At 38.6% G+C, this 23,714-nt stretch overlaps 1 protein-coding gene and 1 long non-coding RNA gene across 5 annotated transcripts in view; one reads left to right on the top strand and one right to left on the bottom strand.

Moving 5' to 3' along the window:
* The window catches only part of unc13c (unc-13 homolog C (C. elegans)), a 102,359-nt gene that overhangs the window by 60,224 nt on the left and 18,421 nt on the right, over window positions 1-23,714 (top strand). For 2 of the 4 annotated variants that reach the window (XM_085352841.1, XM_085352825.1), the window contains 8 exons: window positions 379-512; window positions 2,456-2,541; window positions 17,094-17,220; window positions 19,466-19,562; window positions 20,703-20,846; window positions 21,076-21,153; window positions 22,712-22,789; window positions 23,529-23,555. In XM_085352841.1, coding sequence (XP_085208967.1) covers window positions 379-512; window positions 2,456-2,541; window positions 17,094-17,220; window positions 19,466-19,562; window positions 20,703-20,846; window positions 21,076-21,153; window positions 22,712-22,789; window positions 23,529-23,555 — 771 coding nt within the window. The remainder of the gene's footprint in view (window positions 1-378; window positions 513-2,455; window positions 2,542-17,093; window positions 17,221-19,465; window positions 19,563-20,702; window positions 20,847-21,075; window positions 21,154-22,711; window positions 22,790-23,528; window positions 23,556-23,714) is intronic. The other 2 variants (XM_085352817.1, XM_085352833.1) reach the window with 1 other exon arrangement.
* On the bottom strand, window positions 19,450-23,581 carry LOC146639456 (uncharacterized). Its single transcript, XR_014906171.1, has 3 exons — window positions 23,415-23,581; window positions 19,615-19,726; window positions 19,450-19,538 (listed from the first exon to the last, which is right to left on the bottom strand). It is a non-coding gene; the product is annotated as an uncharacterized LOC146639456 (long non-coding RNA).

Genomic DNA, 23,714 nt, shown 5'->3' with positions numbered 1-23,714 from the left:
GTAAAATGTAAAACTCATTTACAATCAGAAAAACACCTTAATTTACCGTGTCTTTGTTTGGATCTAAGACAAATACACTGCATGTCTCACAGCCATCTTCTTTGTTGCCTAGCAGCAAAACTTCACTTTACATTAGGAGAACAGCAATGAAACAGATTTAGTTACTTTTTTTTTTTTTTTGAGAAAAAGAGCATATACTAGTCGTGTTAGGTTCCCATTCATTATCAAAGCTGTTCACTGCTGATGCTGAAAAGAGAACATATAAATAGAACATTAGGTCATTATAAAGTAAAAAGAGGTTTTTTTGTGTTTTGTCTTGTTGAAATTTCATTATAAAAATGCTTCAGCCTCTACCTTAACTTTCAATTTTTCCTTTAGAGCCGGAAGCAAGACCTTCCCAGGGAGGAACAGGGTCCATCGATAAAAAACCTGGACTTCTGGCCAAAACTCATCACTCTGATGGTCTCTGTGATTGATGAAGACCGGACAGCTTACACCCCTGTCATTAACCAGTATGTATCTCTTTACTTGACAATATATGCATTTTCATTTCCTTGCATATACACCGATGAGCCTTATATTTTATGATTCTAACCATAACATGCGATAAAGGGCCATCCTGAAAAATGCATGTTGTGACAAATAAACTTTCACATAGTGAGGTTTACAGTTTTTCTATTCTTTATGTTGTGGCATGATGTGCTACTTTTTGAGATCTCTTCCCCACATTTTTTCGAAATGTTTTCTCGATTCATTAGGTCTGGATGCAGTTATCCCTGGGTGTGGCTAGGAAAATTATACTTAGCTCTCCAAACAAAAAGGTTAATGTCAGTTAATTTATTAATAAATTAAACAATATTTTGAACACTGCATTTTCTAATTGCTCAGGTTTTCTTTGTGTAAAAATAAGCAATTTAATATAATATTTTACATGTATTTTATTATTATTTATATAATAACATATAGAAGAAGAAGAAATCAGAAAGGGGCAAATTAGTTTTTTCTTGGCACGCTGAAGAAATGCAGGGTGACTCAAAACTACACAATACTACAGTACTGTAGTTTATAAAATAAACAAATTTCATGACCTAAAGGAAAGAGAGTGTCATTTGCCTTTAAAGAAAATAAGATTAAATATATTTCCCTCTTTCTGCCTCGCTCATACATATCTGCTCAAATGCCTCCCACTTTTTGTTTTCTCCTTCTTCTTGCTGATTTACGATGCTTATTAAGACTCTGTTTATGCCCTGAGCTTTCTCTCCTACACTGTCTAATGATAGATTTGCAATATTCATGCCTAATGCCTCCACATTCCCCTGGTCAACTTCCAGAGTGACAGCAACTCAGATGCTTTTTCATGATAAATCCAGGAGGGGACTTGTTGCCTTTAAATAGGAGCCGCTGCAGCCATAGGGAGAAAAATGTTAGTCTGTCGCACTGTGTTGAGAATATTTACATGATGAAACTAGCCTTGAAAATTTCACGGATTTAAACTAATTTAAAAGAATACATTTTATGATTGGGGGAAAACGTGGATGCTGCAGTTGTTTTTAAAAGCATAAGCATAGCAATATCCCCAGAAACACCTCATGCATAAACCATTTATTTCACCAAATAGAAGTAAGACTGTGGCAGAACATATTATGCTCATCTTCACCACAGAGGGTGTCATTATCTGGCCTACCTACAGTACACCATCTGGTTGCATGACAAGGCTGAGGAATAACTGAGATAGAAACAAAGATTCTTAGAGTGATAGAGATGAAAGTGCAATTGTTTCAGGGATTCTGTTCACTTTTCTTCTTCGCTGGGTGCAATGAATCAGCCTTTTGGACTTGGCTCCTTACCTCAATAAAAAGACCTGAGGTTGGGAAAAGGAGAACAGCAGAGTTTTTGTGTATGTGAGTAAGTGCACTTCAGCATTGCTTCTCTGCAGGAGTGTCCAAGCTGAGCAGATGATTACTGCTCCAATAGAAATTGTCGGACAAATGAGTTTGTTGTTAGAAACAAGGCGGCCTGGAGCAAAAGTAAAACATTTCCAGATAAATTGACCTTTCTCAAACCAAGGCTCCGCCATCTATAAATGTCCTCCCTTCACTGTCTGAAGATACAGATAATTAAACCATTGACATCTCATGTTCAAGCTTTGACTGAAAATCTATAGGCATTCAAAATAGAAGATTACTTCCCAAATGCGTTGCCACCTTCATTCTCTCTCTTTCACTTTGTCATTTCCTTGTGCACTTTTTCTCATCTTTAAGGCACGCACATACAACTCATTTCCGCCCCAATTCAACTAGGTTTGGAAATAGCGGGGGGTTATTAGATTATGAGATGTCTTCTACCACATCTGTTAAGTCATCTGTTAGAGACCTGGGATGGCCATCAGACCAGCCACTCGAGCGTGTCATTGTACGGAAATGAGTCTGATTGAAATCCGTTTGAATTCCAACAGGTTTCCGCAGGAGCTGAATGCGGGCAAGATCAGCGCTGAAATCATGTGGAGTCTCTTTGCCCTAGATATGAAGTATGCAATGGAAGGTCAGTGCTCATCAGATAATTTTGCATGAGGGCATAAGTGACCGAGTGGAAGATTAAGACAAATGATATGAACTGACTGAGTCTTGGTGAAGAACAATAACTGACCTTTGTGTTGCTTTCTGCAGTCAAAAGTTCAGAGTGTTACTGTGTTTTATGCCTGTCTATGTAAGTGCTGTTTATCGGTTGGTGTCTCACTGTTTATCACCTGTGCCTGGCTGTGGTCAGCGCTACTGCCTATCTAGATTATGCTTGCTTTCTTTCATTCTATTGATCACTGTAGTGAAACTGGAACTTCTTTTAAGCAAGATAAGCATTTGATCAATTGCACAATCAAAGACAAGTGAGATGCTCAGGTTTTGTGTCTCTTTATTTAATTACCTCCGTCGTTCAGTCGCCGCCTTAAAAAAACAAAGAAAAGTATTTATGATGCCCCAGTGTTACTGCAGTTTGCAACATTTGGAGTAAGAGTCCCTGGCTAATGGCAAATTTCAGTAAGCAGTAGTAAGTTCGAGGCCCACTTTTAGCGCCCTAGGCAAGATTATGATTTGGTGTAATGCCACATGAGTAAATATGAGCAACTTTCTGCTCGAGGTAGAACTATCGCAGTATGTAAAACCCAAGCATGTAAAATTGGAGTAACTGGCCAACATTTAAATCAATATGAAAATGTTTATATTTGCTTACACGCAGCATCAGTGACATCTTAATGTCAGATTTAGGATCATTGTTTCTCAATACTGAATTCTACGTCACAGAAACTCTTGACACAACTGTGCACATACAATATTAACTGTAATATAAGTGAATGCCGTAGGGACAATATTGACCTGTTTGGAGGGAAAGTCAGTACCCTGGTTAGTCATACCTGCTCACCAGTATCAGCAACCGAATCTGTAGTTTAAAAATGATTTTGAAAAAGTCAGGTTATGCAGGAATCAGTGTATGTTTCGAGTCTATGGTGTTAGTATCAGCTGTTACTGCAGTGTGAGGCAAACATTTTTTTAAACAATGTGTGAGGCACATTGATCTATAGTGCCAGACCTTTTCATGAGGAATAGGAGCAATGACAGAATATTTCTTCATCCTCTTTGGCACACCATTGGTGAGGGTATCTAGCTGGCATTTGCCAAAAACTGGCCCTAAAGAGGTTGGTATTTTCACTGTGCCCTTGACCAAGGCACTGGCTTTAGTCCCTAGGCACTGCAGAGTGGCAATGCATTACTTCTAAGATGGGTTAAATTCAGAAATTAAGTTTCCCTTGGGATGTCTTATATCTTACTGATTGTAAGTCAAACAGTTTAAAATATTTAAAGATACAGAGCATGCAAGTGTGTGCTGGAGTTTTTTCTAACGTATTCTTTCTACTTATTATTACTACTTATTATTATGATTATTTTAATCAAAATGCAGATCACGAGACGCTGCCACAGTTGCCGATTTTAAGAAATAAAAAAGTATGCTTTTTTGTCCTCTTTATTCACCTAACTTGAGTGCACCTAACTTAGAAGAAAAATTAAAAACACAATGGTAAATCAACAGGTCTTTTTTTCACTTTTACATTGTTACTAACATTTATTCACTTGACCCATATGCTCAAGAGGCAAAATAAAGTCTTTCACTACAATCACTTGCATGATTGATGTGAATAGCACTCAGAGAAAAGTGCTGGACACCTGTGAGATTTGACTGTGTTTCCTCTGTGACATTTGCATAGTCATTTTGTTTACTGGACATGTATCTTTAGCTAATAAGACTGTGTTGATAATTTTAGTACATCTTGGTGAACTGGATTCTGATGTGCTGTAGATTCTGTCTTTCTTGGGTGTCATGATGTCATGATGTTGGATGATTGACATTAACAACCACTGCGTTGTTTTTCTTGGTCTCCATGCATTCATCGTACTGCAGTTTGTGATGTTCTTTCGGGCAATAGAGCAACTTAGTTATCCTTTCAGCACTTTCCGCATGACTTCTTGGTTTAAAAACAATTGCCCTAAGTATATCCAAACTATTTCCAAACACGGATGGATGAACTTTACCATCTGCTGTGCCAAATATTTGATTCTTGTTGTCTATATAATGTAGTGTTGCTTGCTCGCAATGACTAGTCCAGGAAACCTCAAGCTGTGTGCTACAAGGAACAGCTTGCAGCACCATCATTCAGTCAGGTAGAGATTAAGAGAGAGGTTTATTTGCTTTCGCTTTGCTCTCTAGCATGCATGTTCAATATTGCACAATCATGTTCATTTCTGGGAATCCAAAATCATGATCAATATTAAATTTCAAGTAATTCTGCATCTCTATTTTTTACAGCATGTCCTTGTTTTGGCCAAATAAACACTGTATTTAACTTATTATATTACACAATAAACTGGAAGGTGTTGGAAAAAGGGCCACCAGACTGACATGCACTGTAAAGGTATGAAAAATGACATTTTGCAGTTTCATGAGATTATTTATTAACTGTAATTGTGGACGAACCAAAAAGAGTGTAAACTGTTGCAGCTGTGTAGTACTGCAAAATGAAACTAGTATTTGTTTTTCTGTATGCTTTGGTGGTTTAATATAGATTTTGCAATACAAGTTAAGTCTTTTTTTTCCCAGAGAGTTGCAGTGATCAGGTCATAAATCTCTGATATATTCTACCAGTACGAAAACAGATGTTCCCTGTTTTATGTGGGTTTTGTCTTTAATTCCTGCCCACGTGTTTTCTAGCTCTCCTTCCAAAAGGCAGTAAATGCCACCTGGAGGCTGGTTTTTGAGGTTGGTGGCTTCTGGATCAATCCCCACAGGATACATGGTGGGAGGCGGAATACAGAAAGGCGTTAATGAAGAGTGGGGTTGTGAACAAGTGTTAAGATAGTTTCGTGTCAGTGTGTTTGCACATAAGGACTCAGCAGGGTGTCACCCTTGGTTCTGAGTTTTTGTGGATTTCTGCTCTGAAGTCTAACTTAGATAAAGTTTGCCAAAGTCACATCTCTGAAAAGCAATGAATGTTTTTGAGCTTTTTTTTTTTTCACACAGAAATCACGCTCCCCCAACAGATGCTACTCTTACGTTTACCAAATTCATCTTACTTATCTAATCACTTCATGTCATTCAACTCATTATTTCTATGAACAAAATGATTGTTTGTGACTATGTAGGACACAGCTTATCTGATTTGATTTATTTGATTTATGCATACTTGATTTAGGCAGAGAAGATAAAATGTCCAGCAGCATTTAGAAAATGATATCAAATGGTTTGCACCTCATATTAATATACAAATATTATGAGATTCTCTTTATCGACTGCGACCCTGATTTATCATTTACATTGATGTTGCAGTGGGGGTTTTTTTTTAAACATGCATATTTTGCCTGGTCCAAGCTGAACATCTGAGCCACATCTGTGCTGAATTAAATATGACAGAAGACATATTTGTTACTTTGATGAAGGCAAGCAGGCTGGGTGATGTGATTGAGGTTTAAACACTAGAAATGCTCTTCAGACTGTGCTGAAGACGCAAAGCTCAGGAGCACCAAAGAGCTTATTGACAATTTATTCTCATCTACTCAGCATATACCTGCTGCTTCCTCTGTACTAAGCCTTCTTAAGTTGCTATAGCAACCAGGTGTCATGGTGAAGACACTGCAAACTGCAGTATTTCTTACACACACACACACACACACACACACACACACACACACACACACACACACACGAAGCATATACTGTATATTCTACATGTGTTATATTGAGAGGGTTGTAGTTTTGATATTTTTTTTTGTCAGGTAAGGCTACAGAATTCATGTCATTGTCCATTTTATATTTAATATACTGTGACAGGTGCAGAGTGTGTGTGTGTGTGTGTGTGGGGGGGGGGGGGGGGGGGGGTTCTATGGTGAGGTTAAAGAGCACAGAGTACAAAGATTTCAGGGTTATGTGAACTGAGACTTTCATAAACACACAAATTTATACTTTAATCATATTTTTTTAATTCAAATTTCCACAGTAACTTTAGTAGTGGTCATACTCATAACATATTAGGTGTCAGTAAATGCTGAGTAGCCTCTATCACATACGTATGCTTTCATAAGTACGTCATACTTATGAAAGCATCACATACTTGTATAGCCTCAGACTTCCTCCACCCTCTGTCTTATATAAGATGGTGCTACTTCCTGTGCCCTGAAGTAAGAAAACAATTTGAAAGTTATTCTTTATTTCATCATTTGGCAATGCAGAACTTCTTGAACCTGTTTATCTGTTTGTACTTGAAGTACATTCAATTTGAATATTTTTCACACAATCCAGCTTGGTGACATGTTGTACTGTTACCTGTGCAGGATTTAGTTCTGCAATACCTAACTTAAGGAAATTGAAAACTGTAACAATAAACAGCAAATGTACTTCAAACATGACAAAGATAAGAAAATATAATTTTCATTAGTGTACATTAAAGGTCAAAATAATGTATAATTATTATATTTGTTCTTCTTAGATATTAAACCAATAACTTAAAGAGAGTCAATAAAATTCTATAATATATAAAAACATCTCGTGTGTTTACACTTCCTTGATAATATATGTACTTAAGCAAATCAATAATGCAACAGAGACAGTGAGAGCAGTTGGGGCTTTGTGTTTGTATGTGAGGATATCTGAGTCAGGGCAGCTGGGCATGTGACCACCTGGGGTGTTACTGACTGCTGTCACGTGCGTGCTCGATTTGCCCAGTGGAGTCAGTGTTACAAAAAGAGACGAGCATCACGGATGCACTCAGTCACACATACCCTCTTTCTCGCTCCTTGAGCCTGAACCCTTTTCCCCTACTTTGCCTCCTCGTGTCTCTTCTTGTCATTACATCACCACAGCGACACATGCCAGGAGGAGGAAATGACTGTCATGTTCCTCAAAGGAGCACTTTGTATGAATTATTGCTCACTTTTTTGTTGGATTGGCTAGTAGTTGGAGCTCTGGGTTTGGATTGGTGGAGAGAGGTTAGTAGTTAAATGAGGGAGCATTTTACAGCTCATAAACCACATAATGGTGTAGCAGAAGCACACACACCCAAAATCATGCGAGATGCTTTACTACTTTACTGATTGTAAAACAGTACAAAACTTGGAAAGTTTGCATACACTTTTAAGCTACATCTTAAAGGGTTTGCATGTAAACTTGCGAAACATTTTCTTGGGAATAATAAAATGAAATATATTCACTGGTCACTATATTAGGAACATCTTGCTGGTGTCAGCTTGGACCCCCTTTTGGTCTTCATTCACACACAGACTAGACAATGATTTCATGACATGCTGCAGTGATATATAAACATGTGGTGAGTGAAAACTCACAAAGTTCTCAGTGCATCACGTGAGTTCTTGCAACAGTTTGAGCCTATAGCAGTATACCTAGGGAATGTTTTAGGGTCACCTGATCCAGCCTGCTATAAGCTTTATCAAAAAAGAAAGCCTTACGCCTCATATTAAAGATAGACAAGGTGTCTGTCTCCTGAATCCAAACTGAGTGCTGATTCCACAGGAGAGGGCCCTGGTGTCTGGAAGAACTGCCGGCCATTGTGATATTAGAAACTCTAGAAACCACAAGTAAGCCTGCAGTCTGAGAGTGAAGTGCTCTTTTGCCATAGTATGATATTATGAGGTGTTTAAGGGATAATGGGGCGTGATTATTCCCATGCATATTTTGACTTATTTTCAAAACTTTGTGTGTGAGTAGAAGAATTTAAAATTCAGTTCTGGATTTACCAGGGAGCTAATGAAGAGAAGCTAATATGGGAGAAATACGGTCTATCTTTCTAGTCCTTGATAGTAACATTTTGGATCAACTGGAGGCTTTTTAGGGACCTTTAATAGCAATGATAATGATCAGTAACAATAGCTACAGTTTAGTGACTGTGGTCATAAATGGATAGAAATGGTCAGCAACAATACTCAAGCTACAATGTTTATACATTGTGTGCAACGGGCAATCTGGGGTCCAAAGTGTACCAAAAAAATATTCTCGACACCATTACACCAACCAGCAGCAGTCTGAACTGTTGATATCTGGCAGGATGGATCCATGCTTTCACATTCTTTACACCAAATTGTTACCCTACCATCGCAATGTTGCAGCAGCAATCGATGCTCGGCAGACCTGTCAGCATTTTTCTAGTTTCAGTTCCAGTTTCCTATTTTGATCAGCCTGTGTGAATTGCAGGCTCAATTTCTTTCTTTTTTTTTATAGCACCCAATGTAGTCTGGTATCCATCCTTTTTAAGGTTTCATGCATCATGTTCAGAGATGTTCTTCCACAAATCTTGGTTGTACGAGTGGTTATCTGAGTTATTGCAGTGTTCCTATCAGCTCAAAGCAGTCTAGCCATTTTTCTTTTATCTTTGGTATCAACAAGGCATTTTCCGAGTAGTAAACTGGCACTCAGTGGATATTTTCTCTTTTTTAAACAATTCTCTGCAAACCCTAAAGATGATTATGCAAAACTGCAATAAAACAGCAATTTCTGAAATACTCAAACCAGCCCACCTGGCGCCAACAGCCATGCCAAGTTTAAAGTCCCTTAAATCACCTTTCTGCTTCATCACTCCATTTCACAGTCATGACTAAATATGTTAAATATCACAATATTGGTCACAATTCATGGTATGGCATGGTAAGAAAAGTCCTCTTAAAGTTTCACATTCATTGTGTAAGAATACTATTCAGGAAGTTTTTTACATCTTGCTATGTCCAATACCACCTACAGTGCTATTTGAAAGTTGCATGTGTAATAGCAGAAACTGTAGACAAGTGACCAAATTGGTCCTGTAGGTCTATTTTAAGCTGCATACATATGTGTATGAACACATGCACTGTTCCTGCATGTACCGTGTTTTGATGAGGTGGTAGAGAAGAGGTGATTTCTTTGAGCCAATTCAGGTTTCTGCTCAGCTGTCTCATTCAGACAAATGGAAGTATATCAGAGTAACCTGTTTATATAAGAAGGCCCATAAAACTGGCAGGGTGGATGACAGAGACACCCTGAAGGAGGTGGGCCGGAATATCCTGCTTCATTGGTCTATCTATCTGTGTCTGTATGCGTGTGTGTGTCCTTGTGTGCGTATGCGTGCGTATGCGCATGCATGTGTGCAGACAAATGTGCAGGCACTTTCGCACATTTGTTCACGCGCTCAGTTGTGCAAGTAAGTAAGAAGGAATGAATGAGAATATAAAGAGAATATTTGTGTCTTTGTGACTCTGTGCACAGATGTGCATGCACATTACTTAATGAAGTCTTTGATGCATCCTCTGCTTCCTGCTTGGAGGCCCTTGGTGCCAGTGCTGGTGCAGAAATGGATGCTGCTAATTTTAGCATCACTGTGAGAATCTCTGAATGTGTGAGAGGAGAGGGAAAGGGCGCTTCAGAGAGGTAGGAGGGATAACAAAAACAGAGTGGATAAAATAAGAGACAGAGAAAAGATGTGGGAGCATATCGAGTGTGAATGACTGTGACTATAGCTGAATGTATTCCCGCAATCCCTGATAACTTACTAATAAACTTGTAAAATTGTGCTGTGTAGTTAGAAACTGAGCTTTTAGAAGCATATCAATCATTATTATAATTTGCCATGTTGTTGTGTAGTTTGTTAATTTCTTAAAAAACCTTAAAAAAACATCCAACAGGGAGCATGCAGACTGGTCACTGAAGCTAAACAGAAGCAAATAAGGAAGAGAATAAAAATAGTGCTTCATTACAGCAACAACGGATTTATTTCTAGACTTTCAGACTGTGATGAAGTTTAAGGCACACATTTTATATGCGTTGTATAGCTGTTTAATGACGGTGGTTCCCAGGGCATGCCGTTGAAGATCTAGTGCCTCTGCAGCCCATTAACTCACCTTCAGCCTGTTGGAGCAGCTTCGCTCCATAAAAGAGTTAAATTGAACTTCAGTTAATGTACAGTACGGTTTTGGTTTCTATAACAAGGTGGTGTTTACAGGGCTGAGGCGTGCCCGATGTTTTTTAAACTATTCATTTCATTTTTTTTGGCATAAGACTGGAACCTCAGTTCAGATCTCTTAGTACATCATCTGACAGCTTATGTCTTTTTATATTCATTGACTTTATAAAGCACTGAAGAGCAGCTTTTTCATACATGGAGGTCTCATAAATGCTTAATAAAGCCTCCATTAAATGTAATGCCTTCTGTCAGTCCAGTTCAATAATAATGTTTTATATTTCCTCTCTTAAGGAGCTGCTGTATAATATGCAATGTTATTGTATTTGTTTTAATAAAATGGATAACATAAATCCGTACTTAATATCCACAAAGACATAGATTTAACATAAGACCACAAATGCCGCACTACGTGTTGCAGTGGTGATTCATTATCCTGAACCAGAGTGGAGCCTTAACATTAGTTCACCTCAGGTTTGGCTGTGTCTCAGTTCATTATATTTCTGTTTGAGTCTCATCAACATGGGTTGGTGCCTCTGTGGACTCTTGTGTTTTAGCCGAGCTGTGTCAGTAGACCCCTGTGATAAAGCTACGGAGGCCCTTTGACTGAACTGGGTCAGAAGCCAAGATGAAGGAATTGTGCCACAGAGAAAAGTACGCTGCCTTTGGCTGCCACTTTGCTCCTCTGGGCTTTTGTCTTGAGCACATCCGTCTAACCTTGCACTCTTACAGATATAGTCGCTGAATGGTAATTGTACAATGCAAAAGCTGCGGTAAACTGCTACACTTCATAATATCCACTGTATTAAATCAATGAGGCAGAGAGTGAGGCAGTCTCTTGTGAGTTTGTCTGTCCCTGTGGGCTGCGTCACACAAGATGACATCCTCGCCAGGGACCTTGAGCCTACTCCTCCCTCAGGACAGCCCACACTGTTTACCACCAGCAGGGGAAAATGACACAGATCCGAATAGACATACAACAGTGTATGAGTGCACAAAATGATATACTACACACATTTACATGCATATTTACAGCATTTATTTAAAAAGCTAGATGAGACAATGAGACCACGCTCAAGCTCACTTAATACTTTTGTTAATAAATGTGAGAAAGCATTGGTGTAAATCTTCTTTGTGAATGAGATTGTGGAAAGAGGACACTTGGTAAGGTTGGTGAGGGAGCTTAGTCATGCAGAGACAAAAGTTGCTTCTAATGGAAGTGTGTGGACTGTTTTTTCCTAATGCATCCTATTTGGGACTAGCACCTGCATCTGTGTTTTGGACTGTGAAAACACATAGACGCCTGCCAGGCCAATCAGCTGAAGAGTGAAGGTCTTCATACAAGCTGTAATGGACAACATCCACCAGTACTAAAAAGAACTTTAGGTCTCATTTATTGAGCACCTCAGTGCCTTACTGAGTTTCATTCACTGGCATTTTTTTTTACCATTAACTTCATTAATTTAGTGAAAAATGTCTTAGGTGAAGTGTCCAATCGATCATATGCAATCATAAGGCTTTCTGATCTCATTGGGCTGTCACTTTACCTTGTGTTACCTCATTTGCATACAGCTACTTTATTGCTGTGGCCCTCTGCAAAGTTTTGCATCATTCATGAAGAGCTGGAACAGAAACAAAACACATTAGCACCACATTATTGCCACAGTATTTATGATCAAGTGTACTTAAGCATATAGCTCACATCGAAGCATGAACAGCCATGGTACAATTAAATACTTATATAGTTTTTAATATGTCAGTGCAGTGACACCACGAGGCCTTGTGAGGCTGGATTTGCATAAGTAATCATATCAGCATAACAATAAATTTGAATCAACTTACCTTGCAAAATGACAGATCTGACAAAGAGCTACAGTATAATTACTGTCTTCGAGGTGAAATTCGTAAGTGAATTATAAATTAATTGTGTTGAATTTCAACTTCCTGTAATTACATTTTTTAAGAAGGCTCTGCCTGTTTTAAAGGCAAGCTATGTCTGTTGCCTTCAAGATTTTAAAATGGAATTCTCAGCTATAAAAAATTTAAAACCATTTTCAGATGACTCATTGTGAAGTCAGGCAGCTTCTGTATGTTTTATTGCAGTATTTTTTTTAATGTTCCCTGCAGTCTTATTTACCGCAGTTTTTTTCCTCTGTTCCAAAAAAAAAAATCACACTGGTAAGAAAAATGACTTTTAGTCCAAGTTTGAAAAGAATTATTCTCCCCCTTTGTGTTGCATTTTCTAGAAAGATGATATAAGATGATGTGTCTTTATGACTGAGGCGCTTTTAAAGTCAAGAGTATAGCCCTCTTTTAACCACTGTTAGTTACAGTAATTTGTATCCAGAATGAGCTTAAGGATTAAATCTGCTTTAATAGCCAGTAGTGCCAGTGTAACACAATAGTACATACCCTTCATGCTGTTTCACTATACTTAAAGGATCTGTCCTTATGATGCTTCTTTTGGTATCCCTAAACTTTACTCAAGTGCTACGATTAAGCCAGAAAACATCAGGATCAAATTCACGAGCTCTCCTCTAAAGCTGGAATAACCTTCAGTTAGAAAAGTCCTAAAATCAGATAAATTATCAACACAGAAATGTAACAGACAAAACGAAACGGAGCGTACATAACATGATTGAAGACTACTGGATTCCTTTCATTTTGTTTCAAGCATGAACTCTTCTTAGAGTTGATTAATTTCCCTCAGCAAGTTTATAGCTAGAACAATCTGCTGTCAAAAAATTAAAATTGTTACCACTTTCTCTAAGTCATTGATGCTCCTGTACATACAGTAATGAAGAAGCTCACTGGCAGCACTGAACAAAACACCTGCTGACCTCTACTTTTCTGTCTTCCAATTGACCTCCATCTGCTTCCTTTAGGTGATGATTGTAGGTGACTGTGAGTATGTGACAGCAAAGGTGTATGCAAGCAGAGCTGAGGGCAGAAAGGTTGACACACTGTGATGGTGCATGTATATGTGTCTGTTCTGCTGTGTGTAAGCAGCCTTGCAGTGCCAGCTCGATTATTAAAGTGGCACTGCCATAGCTATTCAGATATTACAACCGTAGGTCCTCCCTAATAAAAAAATGCAGACGCAGTATTCGGTGTTTAAACCAGCTGCTCCTTCTCTGACAACGACTGAATCACTGAATTCAGGTAAGAACTAACACGGCAGTTTCAACATTGAAAACCACTTTAGCCTTGCAGGTTAGGTGCTGATGAAATTAGTGACATGTCAGGAAAAGAATTCATTTCCTGACATCATTGTGGTTTTTCATACCAGTAATCTACAGAAAATCACTTTAAACCAACCGGTTTCATGGCTGCTTATGAAAATATTCAAAAATAAGTCTAATGTATGCATTTTCAAGCACAGACTACTTTGTGGAGTGGAGAAAATCAGTTGATTGTGACATTTCTCTATGTCTTTCTCTATGGCACTTCTCTATCTGTTGTTGCATTTGTCTTCACATTTCATAAAAATGTAACCCAGGTATCAGGATTAAGCCACGACAGGCACGGTGCAATGCATTGGATTTAAACATGTCTTTGATGTTGTGTGCTTGTTTATATCTTTTCCTGCATTTGAATATGTGTGTGATTAGGTGGTTTCTTTCTTTCTGCTAAACTATTGTGCTCACTTATGTTCCCCGCTTTTTCAGTCTTATTAAGACCTCTTATCGTGTGTCCAGAAATAGACAAATGTTTTTATGGTTTAGTTAAAATGGATTACGGTATACATTTGGCATTACAGTACGACTCAAATGTGTATCAAATGACCATATGATCAGATGTAGAGTGCCCACGCAACACATTCCATCTGTGAAACACTGAAGCAGCTGCTACACTAAATCGTGTCTGCCATCGAGAAAGGAATTGTATGGCTATTTGCATACTGGATAAAAGTGCATGAAAAATGAGAAGGAAAGGGTCGTGCAAAAAATGAAAAAGCACCATACAAAATAACAGGGAGTGGTTGGCTAACAGAGACCAATAAAAAGACCAACACGTGATTCAATAGAAGCGTTGGATTTCCAAGGGGAGTGCAGGATGCTTTAGTGCAAGACTATAATGCTAACAAATGTGCACTAGTAGATAGCAACAACAGCTCCAGGAAACATCAGTCTCTTAGTCCAACGCTTTGAGCTGAAACATTGCAACAACTTTTTCATGGATTGTCATAATGTTGTTGTTTACAGATAAAAGAAAAATAATGTTTTTTTTACTTGTGTACGGCGCCCTCTTTTCATTTCTATTTGTGGATTTTTGAACAGAACTCGCCTCCCCCTGTTTTAATCAATGCTAATTAAATTTGATGTGTGTCAAAGCTGCACCAAATGTCCATTGTTTTGCTATGGCATACAGCTCTGTGTCAAGATCTCTGTCAAATGAGCATAACGGTGTTCTTAATGTGGAAAAGCGTGTGTCACATCTTGATTGGTAAAAATGCTTCTGCAGAGCACACACCTGTGCATCTTCACTCTCAGCTCCTTCAGCAAACTTGTTCTGTCCTCACTTCTCCTTAGAGATAGGAACTAAGACGTTCTGTTGTGGTGTGGTGAGATCAGTCTCTAGGTCACAGGCAAGAGGACAGAGGACAGTAGAAAAGGTGGCACACGACGGTAATTAGAAGGGCTCTGTGTTTTGTGCTAATTAGCAAGGGTTAGCTCCCTGCCACCACTGCTACCGGATGCTCAACATTACAGTCTAAATTTAAGGCTTGTCAATGTTTGCACTGTTTAGCCAATATTGTAATGTTAGTATTTAACTAAAATCACAACTTGTACTGCTGGATCACGTCATTACTGGGTCACTCTCATAATTACCAGTTTCACAGAAAACAGCATTCCTGTCAGTATAATTGTTGTAATTGACCAAAAAAGTCCCTTTTTTTTTTTAAAGCTGTTAAACATCCAGCTTGATGCTAAAATACGTAGGAGTGCATTGATATATACACATATATGGAAACCTCAGGCAACACACTGGCACCAATCCCTGTTCTAATAAGGGGACACACACACTTACAGTGTTTAAGTACAAACACAAATTGGACAAATTTCTGCATATTTCTGCAAAGGGACAATGCTGTGTCAGCAGCAGTAGATAGTTATCTCTGTCCTGGATGCAGTTTCCGCTTTACCATAATCAACTCTACTATAATCTGTGCAATAAAAATACAAGTGATGTCCTCATTTTACCACCTCAAAAGCTCAGCCATGCTCCCTTGCCCTTCTGCAGGCTATCTAAAGAACCTTTATAAAACAATAATGGCATAATTGTAATTATAATGGGATAAGAGAAATTACATTACTGCATTACAGATGTTCAATGTTTCACACAGTTATAGAATTGTGAAGGAAGCAAAGTATTAACTTTCACTATCAATATTACCCATTACTATTAAAACATCACTCATCCAACTGTGCAGAAAAGCTTTTAGTAAACAATTTTCTCACACGGTAGCATGACATTATATAATGAAATGTAATTCCATTAGTATTATATTTTATTTGGGTGGTTATTGATTAGGACAGCTGGAAGCCCAATAATGAGTGACAAGCAGCAGACTGGCAGCTTGTGTCACACCCAATGGAAACTTTTCCATTGCTGCCACCTCTCACAGTTGATGTGAGCTGCTTGTGTGGCTGTAGACATGTACAGTAGACCTGTACAGAAAATGTGTTTGTCTTGTCAGTGAAGGATGGTCTCCTTGACCTATATGCTATCTTATCTGTGTTGAAACTGTGATGAAACAGTTTCCTGTATCCAATTTCTTTGTTACAACACACTCTAGTGGTCTTTTGTGTTGTGTTAGATTTTCCCTCCACCATATGGACCTCTCATTTTTGCAGTTTTCTTCTTCTTCTGAGAGCCATAATCTCATCCGTGCCCATCACTGCAGTCGCAAAATGCTTTACTTCTTATTGGTCTTTCTTCAGTGGTCCCTTCTCTTTTGTCTGACATTTCTCTTACAGTTTCTTTTTACTCATTTCCTTTCTTTTCTCTCATCTATTCTGTCCTAACCCCTTCGTTTGCACCATTACCATCCGTCTCTTCTAAAGGGGATCCCATGAAAGTGTTTAATTGTTCTGAAATGCCCACGGTGAGCTGGACTAAATGACTCAGCAGACTTGTCAGCTGACATGAAAGTCTAATTCATTTTAGCTCTAGTTTGTTTGCAGTCATTCAAAAGCTTTCTGTCTCTGGTGAGAGCTGGACACATTCGCAGACGCATTTTATTTCCTTGTTCTTTGAGAGCTCAAGGCTATACATAATCGAGGCTGTTAAGATGTCAGACTAAAAGCAAGCACTGTTGCGCAGGTGTTTTTCATGTTCATGGGGATATTTGCTTATTTATATAAGCAAATATAAGAGTATGTGAGTGTCTGTCGGCTCTTGTGGTTCTTGTGAAGATGTTGAAAGAACAACAGAATGCATTCAATACACTTACCACTAATTTAAAGCATCCTCTCCAGTCAGTCCAGGTCCTTCTACCTATAAGACTCATTCATTTTACAACTTAGATTTCAGTGTGACATTATTAATTACTTCCAGTGAATACTGCACTTGCTAACATGTGTGCCTCATGTTTTAATCTGCATTACAGAGCATGATAAGCACCGCCTATGCAAAAGCACTGAATACATGAATCTTCACTTCAAAGTCAAATGGTTCCATAATGAGTATGTCCGTGACCTGCCGGCCTTCAAGGATGTTCCACCAGAATATTCTCTGTGAGTGTTTTCCACACATCTACATGCACAAACACGGGCGTGCCCACACGCACGCACACACACACACACACACACACACACACACACACACACACACGTGTTACTGTATGAGCAAAGGTTTGTGCATGAACTGTTAGTTAAAATTATGGCAAAGATAAAACTAATACAGGCTAATTTAGCAGTAAATGAAAGTCATAATCAGCTTTTGTCAAAATGGTTTAGAGAGCTGTTGATTCAGCTGTAATAATTCCCAATGATATAAATGAGGATCAAATAAATAACAGAACAGCTTCTGTGCATCAACACAGATTCACTGCAGAAAATCTGCTTCAAGTTAGGTGGAAGGTGATTTTGTATCAGAGCACCGGCCTTCAATGGTAGTGCTAGTGAAGGATTAAAACTAAAAAGCCAAGTTAAAACATTTAAATTAGAGTGAAGTTAAAGGAGCATGAGTGGGAATGACATCACACCTACACGAGCTGTGCGGACATGGAACCCACGCCATGAAGCTCCCAGAGCACAGTTTTTGTACTGTTGCTAATGCCAGAGGAGGTTTGGATGAGGGCTGGAGATTGCACTCTGCACCCCAGTATTCAGTAACCCCCCTTTGTTACTTCATGTGGTCTGCCACTTTGTTAAGTTGCCGTGGTTCCTGAATGCTACCAGTTTGTAATAATACCACTTTAAGTTGAATATGTAATCTCTAGCACTATCTCTTTTACAAAATTACTTGTTGCAGCAATGGCATGCTATTGCATGTTTTAATCTGCATTACAGACTAGTGCTCATATTCACTGAGCTCTTTAGAACAAACCATTATTTTGAAAATATTTGCATGGCTAAGTGCTTGAATTTATATACCTGAGGCAGTGGGACTAAACATGGCTGAATTCAAAGATAAGAGGTGCAGACCCATACTTTTGGCAATAGAGCTTAATTTATCGTGGCTCAAGAGTTGGGAGTTCGCCTTGTAATCGGAAGGTTGCCGGTTCGAGCCCCGGCTTGGACAGTCTCGGTCGTTGTGTCCTTCGGCAAGACACTTCACCCGTTGCCTACTGGTGGTGGTCAGAGGGCCTGGTGGCGCCAGTGTCCGGCAGCCTCGCCTCTGTCAGTGCGCCCCAGAGTGGCTGTGGCTACAATGTAGCTTGCCATCACCAGTGTGTGAATGGGTGGATGACTGGATATGTAAAGTGCTTTGGGGTCCTTAAGCACTAGTAAAGCGCTATATAAATACAGGCCATTTATTTGTTTTGTCCAAATTCTATCATGTGGTAGTCATATCTGCCATTAGGCATTATAAAGCTTTATTAGATGGTAAGTTTTCAGTGTTAAAATTAAATGGGTAAATATCACTCACTTTCAGCTGTATTGTTACAGAATATATTTCACTTGGACGATCTATCTTTAAAACTTTGAATTTTTAAATATAATTTAAAACCATTGTTATACATGCAGCCGTTTCTGGTTAAGGAAGAATACTGTTTTGATGAGGAGAAAGAATTTAAAGCACTTAGAAGCAAAAAAATGTTTTGTTCTGCTTTTTGTGTAAATAGCTGCGATATAGAAACATGTGCTAGATGCAAGTAATGCGCTGCCCTCTCTCATGCAGCCGGTTTATCAGAATAATGACTCACCCTTCCTGTCGGCCCAACTGTCACTCAAACACCATCAACAGCAAGATTGATTCTTCTAGAGGCATACACATCATACATACAAACACACGGACGCACACACACACAAGTCTTCCTGTCTGTCTTCCCTTTCTCTGTCACCCCGCCCACCTTATTTATTGGCTTTACTTCATGTGGCAGATGCCCTTAGCCAGAGTACACTGCAATTTTGGGGGAACATCCGCTGCTCTGAGGACAGACTCAGGCACAATATTAAACACGGAAATGTCGAAGTGAAACAGATAGAACAGCATTATTATTCCACTAACAAATGTACTTCTTTACCAGACTCATTTGTTCCGGCCTGTCTTCCTCTGTCCTCTGTCTGAACTTCGCAGTCTAATCTGTCCACAAACTGAAATTTGATTTTAAAAACCTTCGTGAATGACAACCTTGGTCAATACCACGAACAAAATCTGCCAACTTTTAAGTGCACTACAATCATTTTCAATTGATTCCCCCATATTTATATATGAAAATCTCTTGCCCTCTGCGTCTGAATAACTTCTGTATAATGCAAAGAAACCCCAAACTACAGTTTGATCCTTTAATGAAAAAAGGCTTTTTTGTTTTAGGTGGTTTGAGCCATTTGTCATTCAGTGGCTTGATGAAAATGAAGATGTTGCTATGGATTTCCTCAATGGAGCGCTGGAAAGGGACAAGAAAGATGGAGTGAGTACAGCATTGAATTAGTTCTTAATATATAACTTTTATATTAACTCACCAAAGCCACTTGCATGTTTATTCACAAGGACGGCCTGTTTAGCCTGAATTTACCTCTTGAGTAGGTTATGGGAGGATAAAAGGAATTTCACACAGTCCAAACAGCCCTCGCTCTAAGAGTTGATTGGAATATTAATAAAATTTCAATTAAAAATTGATATGAACAGGAAACAAAACATGATTTTCAGGGCAAAGAAAGGCACTGAATGATCTTAGAGAATAATGAAAGGAAATGGAAAAAAGCTTCAGAAAACAACTGCAGTGTACTGAGGTCTGTACGCTTGTTTGTTAATGTTTATCAGAGTAAAAAGATATATATTTCATCTCGTGCAATTAACCAGATAAACACCTACAAATGCTACTATCAACATCACAGAATATTGTTTGCTAAAGTTAACATTTTCTGATATTTCAAACTGCATAGTGAAAGTGTTTTTTATTTAAACCTGCCCAAGTGGAAAACTTAAAAAAGGGGTAGATTCCCAGGTTTTAAATGTCAAGCCCAGTTTATGCACAGCCTTTGAAAACAGTATTTCAGTGTCCTCTGTGATTTTTTACAAGCTTTTTGAAGTCAGAAGCATATTCCTCTGTTATCTACTCATGGTGTCTATGACTGAGATATTTTTAACAGAAACACTATGTTAGAGAATATGTAGAAACTGCAGTATTTTTGGATGCAGGCCCATTTAAGCTCTATGCCTCCTACTCCCCATCAGCGTCCATACTCCTCAATCAAGTGTAACGTGTACTTTATTTTGGCAGTTTACTCATTATTTGTTGCAGTTAAATTTTAAATTCATGAAATATCATAATCACCTAAAATGTATTGATTGTAGTTCATGTGTATACTGAATAACCACAGAAATTGATATGGTCTTTTGAAAGCATTTCAGATAGTTATGTGGCATGTTATTAGTGCATCCCCAGTCATTAGTAAACATCATCAGTACCTTTACTCAGCATTTTAATTATCTGTCATTTTAAGATACAACTGTCAGGCAATTATGAAGGTGCCTAAAAGTCTTAAGGTCTGACATTTTTTCTTTCTCTTTCCCTTCCATGTTTCCTTGTCTGAACATGTCTCAACAGTTCCAGCAAACCTCAGAGCATGCCCTCTTTTCCTGTTCTGTGGTGGATGTGTTCACTCAGCTAAACCAGAGTTTTGAGATTATCAAGAAGCTGGAGTGCCCAAACCCACAGGCTCTGGCTCACTTCATGTGCCGCTTTGCGAAGGTCAGGCTCTTTGGAAAGGCCCCCCTAGTGAACCCTGAATACTATTGCTGGGAATAATAACTCACTGTTAGATACAAGCAGACTCTTTGGTATATTTATTGTGTTTAATATGATCTAGTTATGAGGCTTTAACTGTTTAGGGTTTTTCAGTGACTTCTGGACATACAGAAATGCAAGTAGAGCAGCAGTCATTAATTAGAAAACTGTCTCTCTCTCTCAATCCCCGCAGACTATAAACAAAGTTCTTCTGCAATATGCTGCAATCATATCCAAGGACTTTCCTTTGTATTTGAATAAGGAGAATGTGGTAAGTGCCCACTCAAAGCCTGCAAATGCTAATTGGAAAGGTTATGTTGAGTTTCTTTGTGCAAGTGCAAATATGGCAAGTCAGAATAAAGTGTTTCTATGATTACTGTCTCTAGCAGCAGTTGGCATGGAGACTATGTAAAAAATGTTTGCAATAACAGCGCAGACTCTTCTATGTAGAGCCCTGCCCTGTCTTCCTTAATGCACGTAACAAAGTGTCTTTATTAACCGGGATGCAATTATTCATGTCACAGCCCAGAGCTGATGGGGAAAAGTCATTGGTATTTTCTGAGCTCTCTGTCCATTGTTTAATGTGACGGATGACTAAACACAGAGCCTTGTGAGTGGCCTAATTATCCACAGTGGTCTTTGAAGTTGAAGTGAGCGATAACACACAGTTTCCGCGCAGAGGAGGCAGATGTTTCTTTACAGTGCTGACAGGCTCATTACAACTGTCCCAGCGAAAACATGAAATGTCCCTTCCCTAGACAGAATTAAAATGACAATTGATGAAAAGAATGAAGTTACATAGTTCCAGAAATTTAACCTAATCTAATCTCTAATTTATTAGAACTCATATATTATACAGTACACAATTTTTTTTTTTTTTTTTACCAAGGATGTACCCTATAATTGTCTTAGCTTTTGTCAGACTTTCTAGTTTTACATATGAACATTGTGCATTCACAATAACATATTAGTTTTAGTTTTGTGTGATTTTTATTTGTGTTATTCTATTTATTTGCCCTTTCTTACATTTAAATTGCATCATAGATCCGGTGCATATGTCAGTAAACCAAAGATTTTATGTTACATTTTTCACAGACTAAAATTATGCAGCTGTGGAAAATAATCATATGTGGTTTTAGAATATCTCATATGCTCATAAATCTTATAAAAATAAACCCTAAAAATTATGTTTTGCCACAGACACAATTTTGGCTGCATTAGGGATTGAAAGACAGTAATCACCCCTCTTCTGTGGGCCACATTATGATCATTTTAGTACTTTCTATTCCAAGTATCATAATTGTAGTTTGTTGAGTTCATGTCTGTCTTGTTTTTATGTTTGTTTGCTTTGTTTTGAGCGTATATAATCTGTGACTGTCTGAGTTACTCTTGGTCTCCATAAAGAGCACTGTGATTAATGTCTGTCATCTGTTAAACTTCTTGTGGAGCGGAGAATCGATAACGCTGCCACCTGACACATTCGGTGTAGATATTTCTCTCTTTGTTGTGTTGCGTACGGATTGCATTTCCCCCCGTTGACTGCTGATGTCATTCAGAAACGTTGCCAGTTTGTGTAGATGTGTCAGGAAATCAAAAGTAGATTTTACAGTGAGTGCCCCTGTGATTTTTCTGACATTATGCATTGTGTTTTCAGTTAAATGTTAATCCAGCAAACTGCTACATTACTATGTCAGTATCTGGGAACCATTAAATTTGATGTGCTATTTTTTTTGCAGGATTTAAACTTCAAAGATATTTTTTAGACACATTAGATGTTACATTGTGTTTTACAAAACAGTGTAGTCACATTCATTCTCATTCTTTTACAGCCCTGCATCATTCTCAACAACATTCAGCAGCTTCGTGTCCAGCTGGAGAAGATGTTTGAGTCCATGGGTGGCAAGCAGGTGTGCACTTACATAACTATCTATATGCTATTTCTGTGTGATGTCTGTGTCTGTTTTGAGGCAATTCACTTTCAATTTCAATAAGACTTGTAACCCTCAATCTATTCATATATATCAATCATTACAATTAAATACTCCCTTAATCTGTTATCTTCCAGGAAGAGGAAATCACAAGGTTAGCTAAAAAACGGCATCGCCAGGATTTAGTATCTTGTTAAAGTGTCTTCAGCACAGGTGGTGCCAGCTAATTTGAAAGTTTAAACCTCCGTTCTCGAATGTAAAATATGTATGGTGTGATTATGTAAATGATCATTTCAGATGATATCCATATGAAGTGGAAGTGAATAATAATCTTAACCTAGGTTCAGACAGCTAACAGATTTATCTGACATGTAGATCACCCCTCCGACTACCACGTCTGCTACTGTTCGTACCTTCTTTGTATTCCATCTATAGTTCCCCACCTCTAATCTCCCCTGTGTATAATATGTGTTGACTTAACATTTTTCGTATTGACTTAAACCCCCAAAATCTCCGTGTTGTGCCTGAAACACAGGTGAATATTTTCCCTGTCAACCTGTCATTCAAACATGAGGAGCAGCTGGCACTTATTCCTATGACTTACCTGCATGTTTCTTTGTAGTTTCTAACACCTGTCTTGCCTTGCGTTTTGTCTTCTGTCGTTGTGTCTTCTGTTTTCCTCCCATTTCTTTTTTGTGCTCTCTCTCTCTGTCTCCAGGAGGAGGGGGTTGTGTCCTTCTGTAAGGTGTGTGTAGTAGGATTTGTCAGCACCCCTTTTCACCATTTACCAAATAATACCAAAAAAAAAGCACACCCTTTTCCCCCGTTCCACCCCTCACGCTTGTACGCTTCTCACCCCACCCCACCCCCTCAGCCCCTCCAGCAGCATGTGCCACAGAGCATA

Source organism: Diplotaxodon limnothrissa, linkage group LG1 (genome assembly GCF_057381915.1).
Source record: "Diplotaxodon limnothrissa isolate DT_005_m linkage group LG1, D_limnothrissa_male_GT1.1, whole genome shotgun sequence".
In the NCBI taxonomy this organism is placed as follows: Eukaryota; Metazoa; Chordata; class Actinopteri; order Cichliformes; family Cichlidae; genus Diplotaxodon; species Diplotaxodon limnothrissa.
Note: the sequence above shows the minus strand (reverse complement) of the source record. Positions and strands in the feature narration are given on the sequence as shown.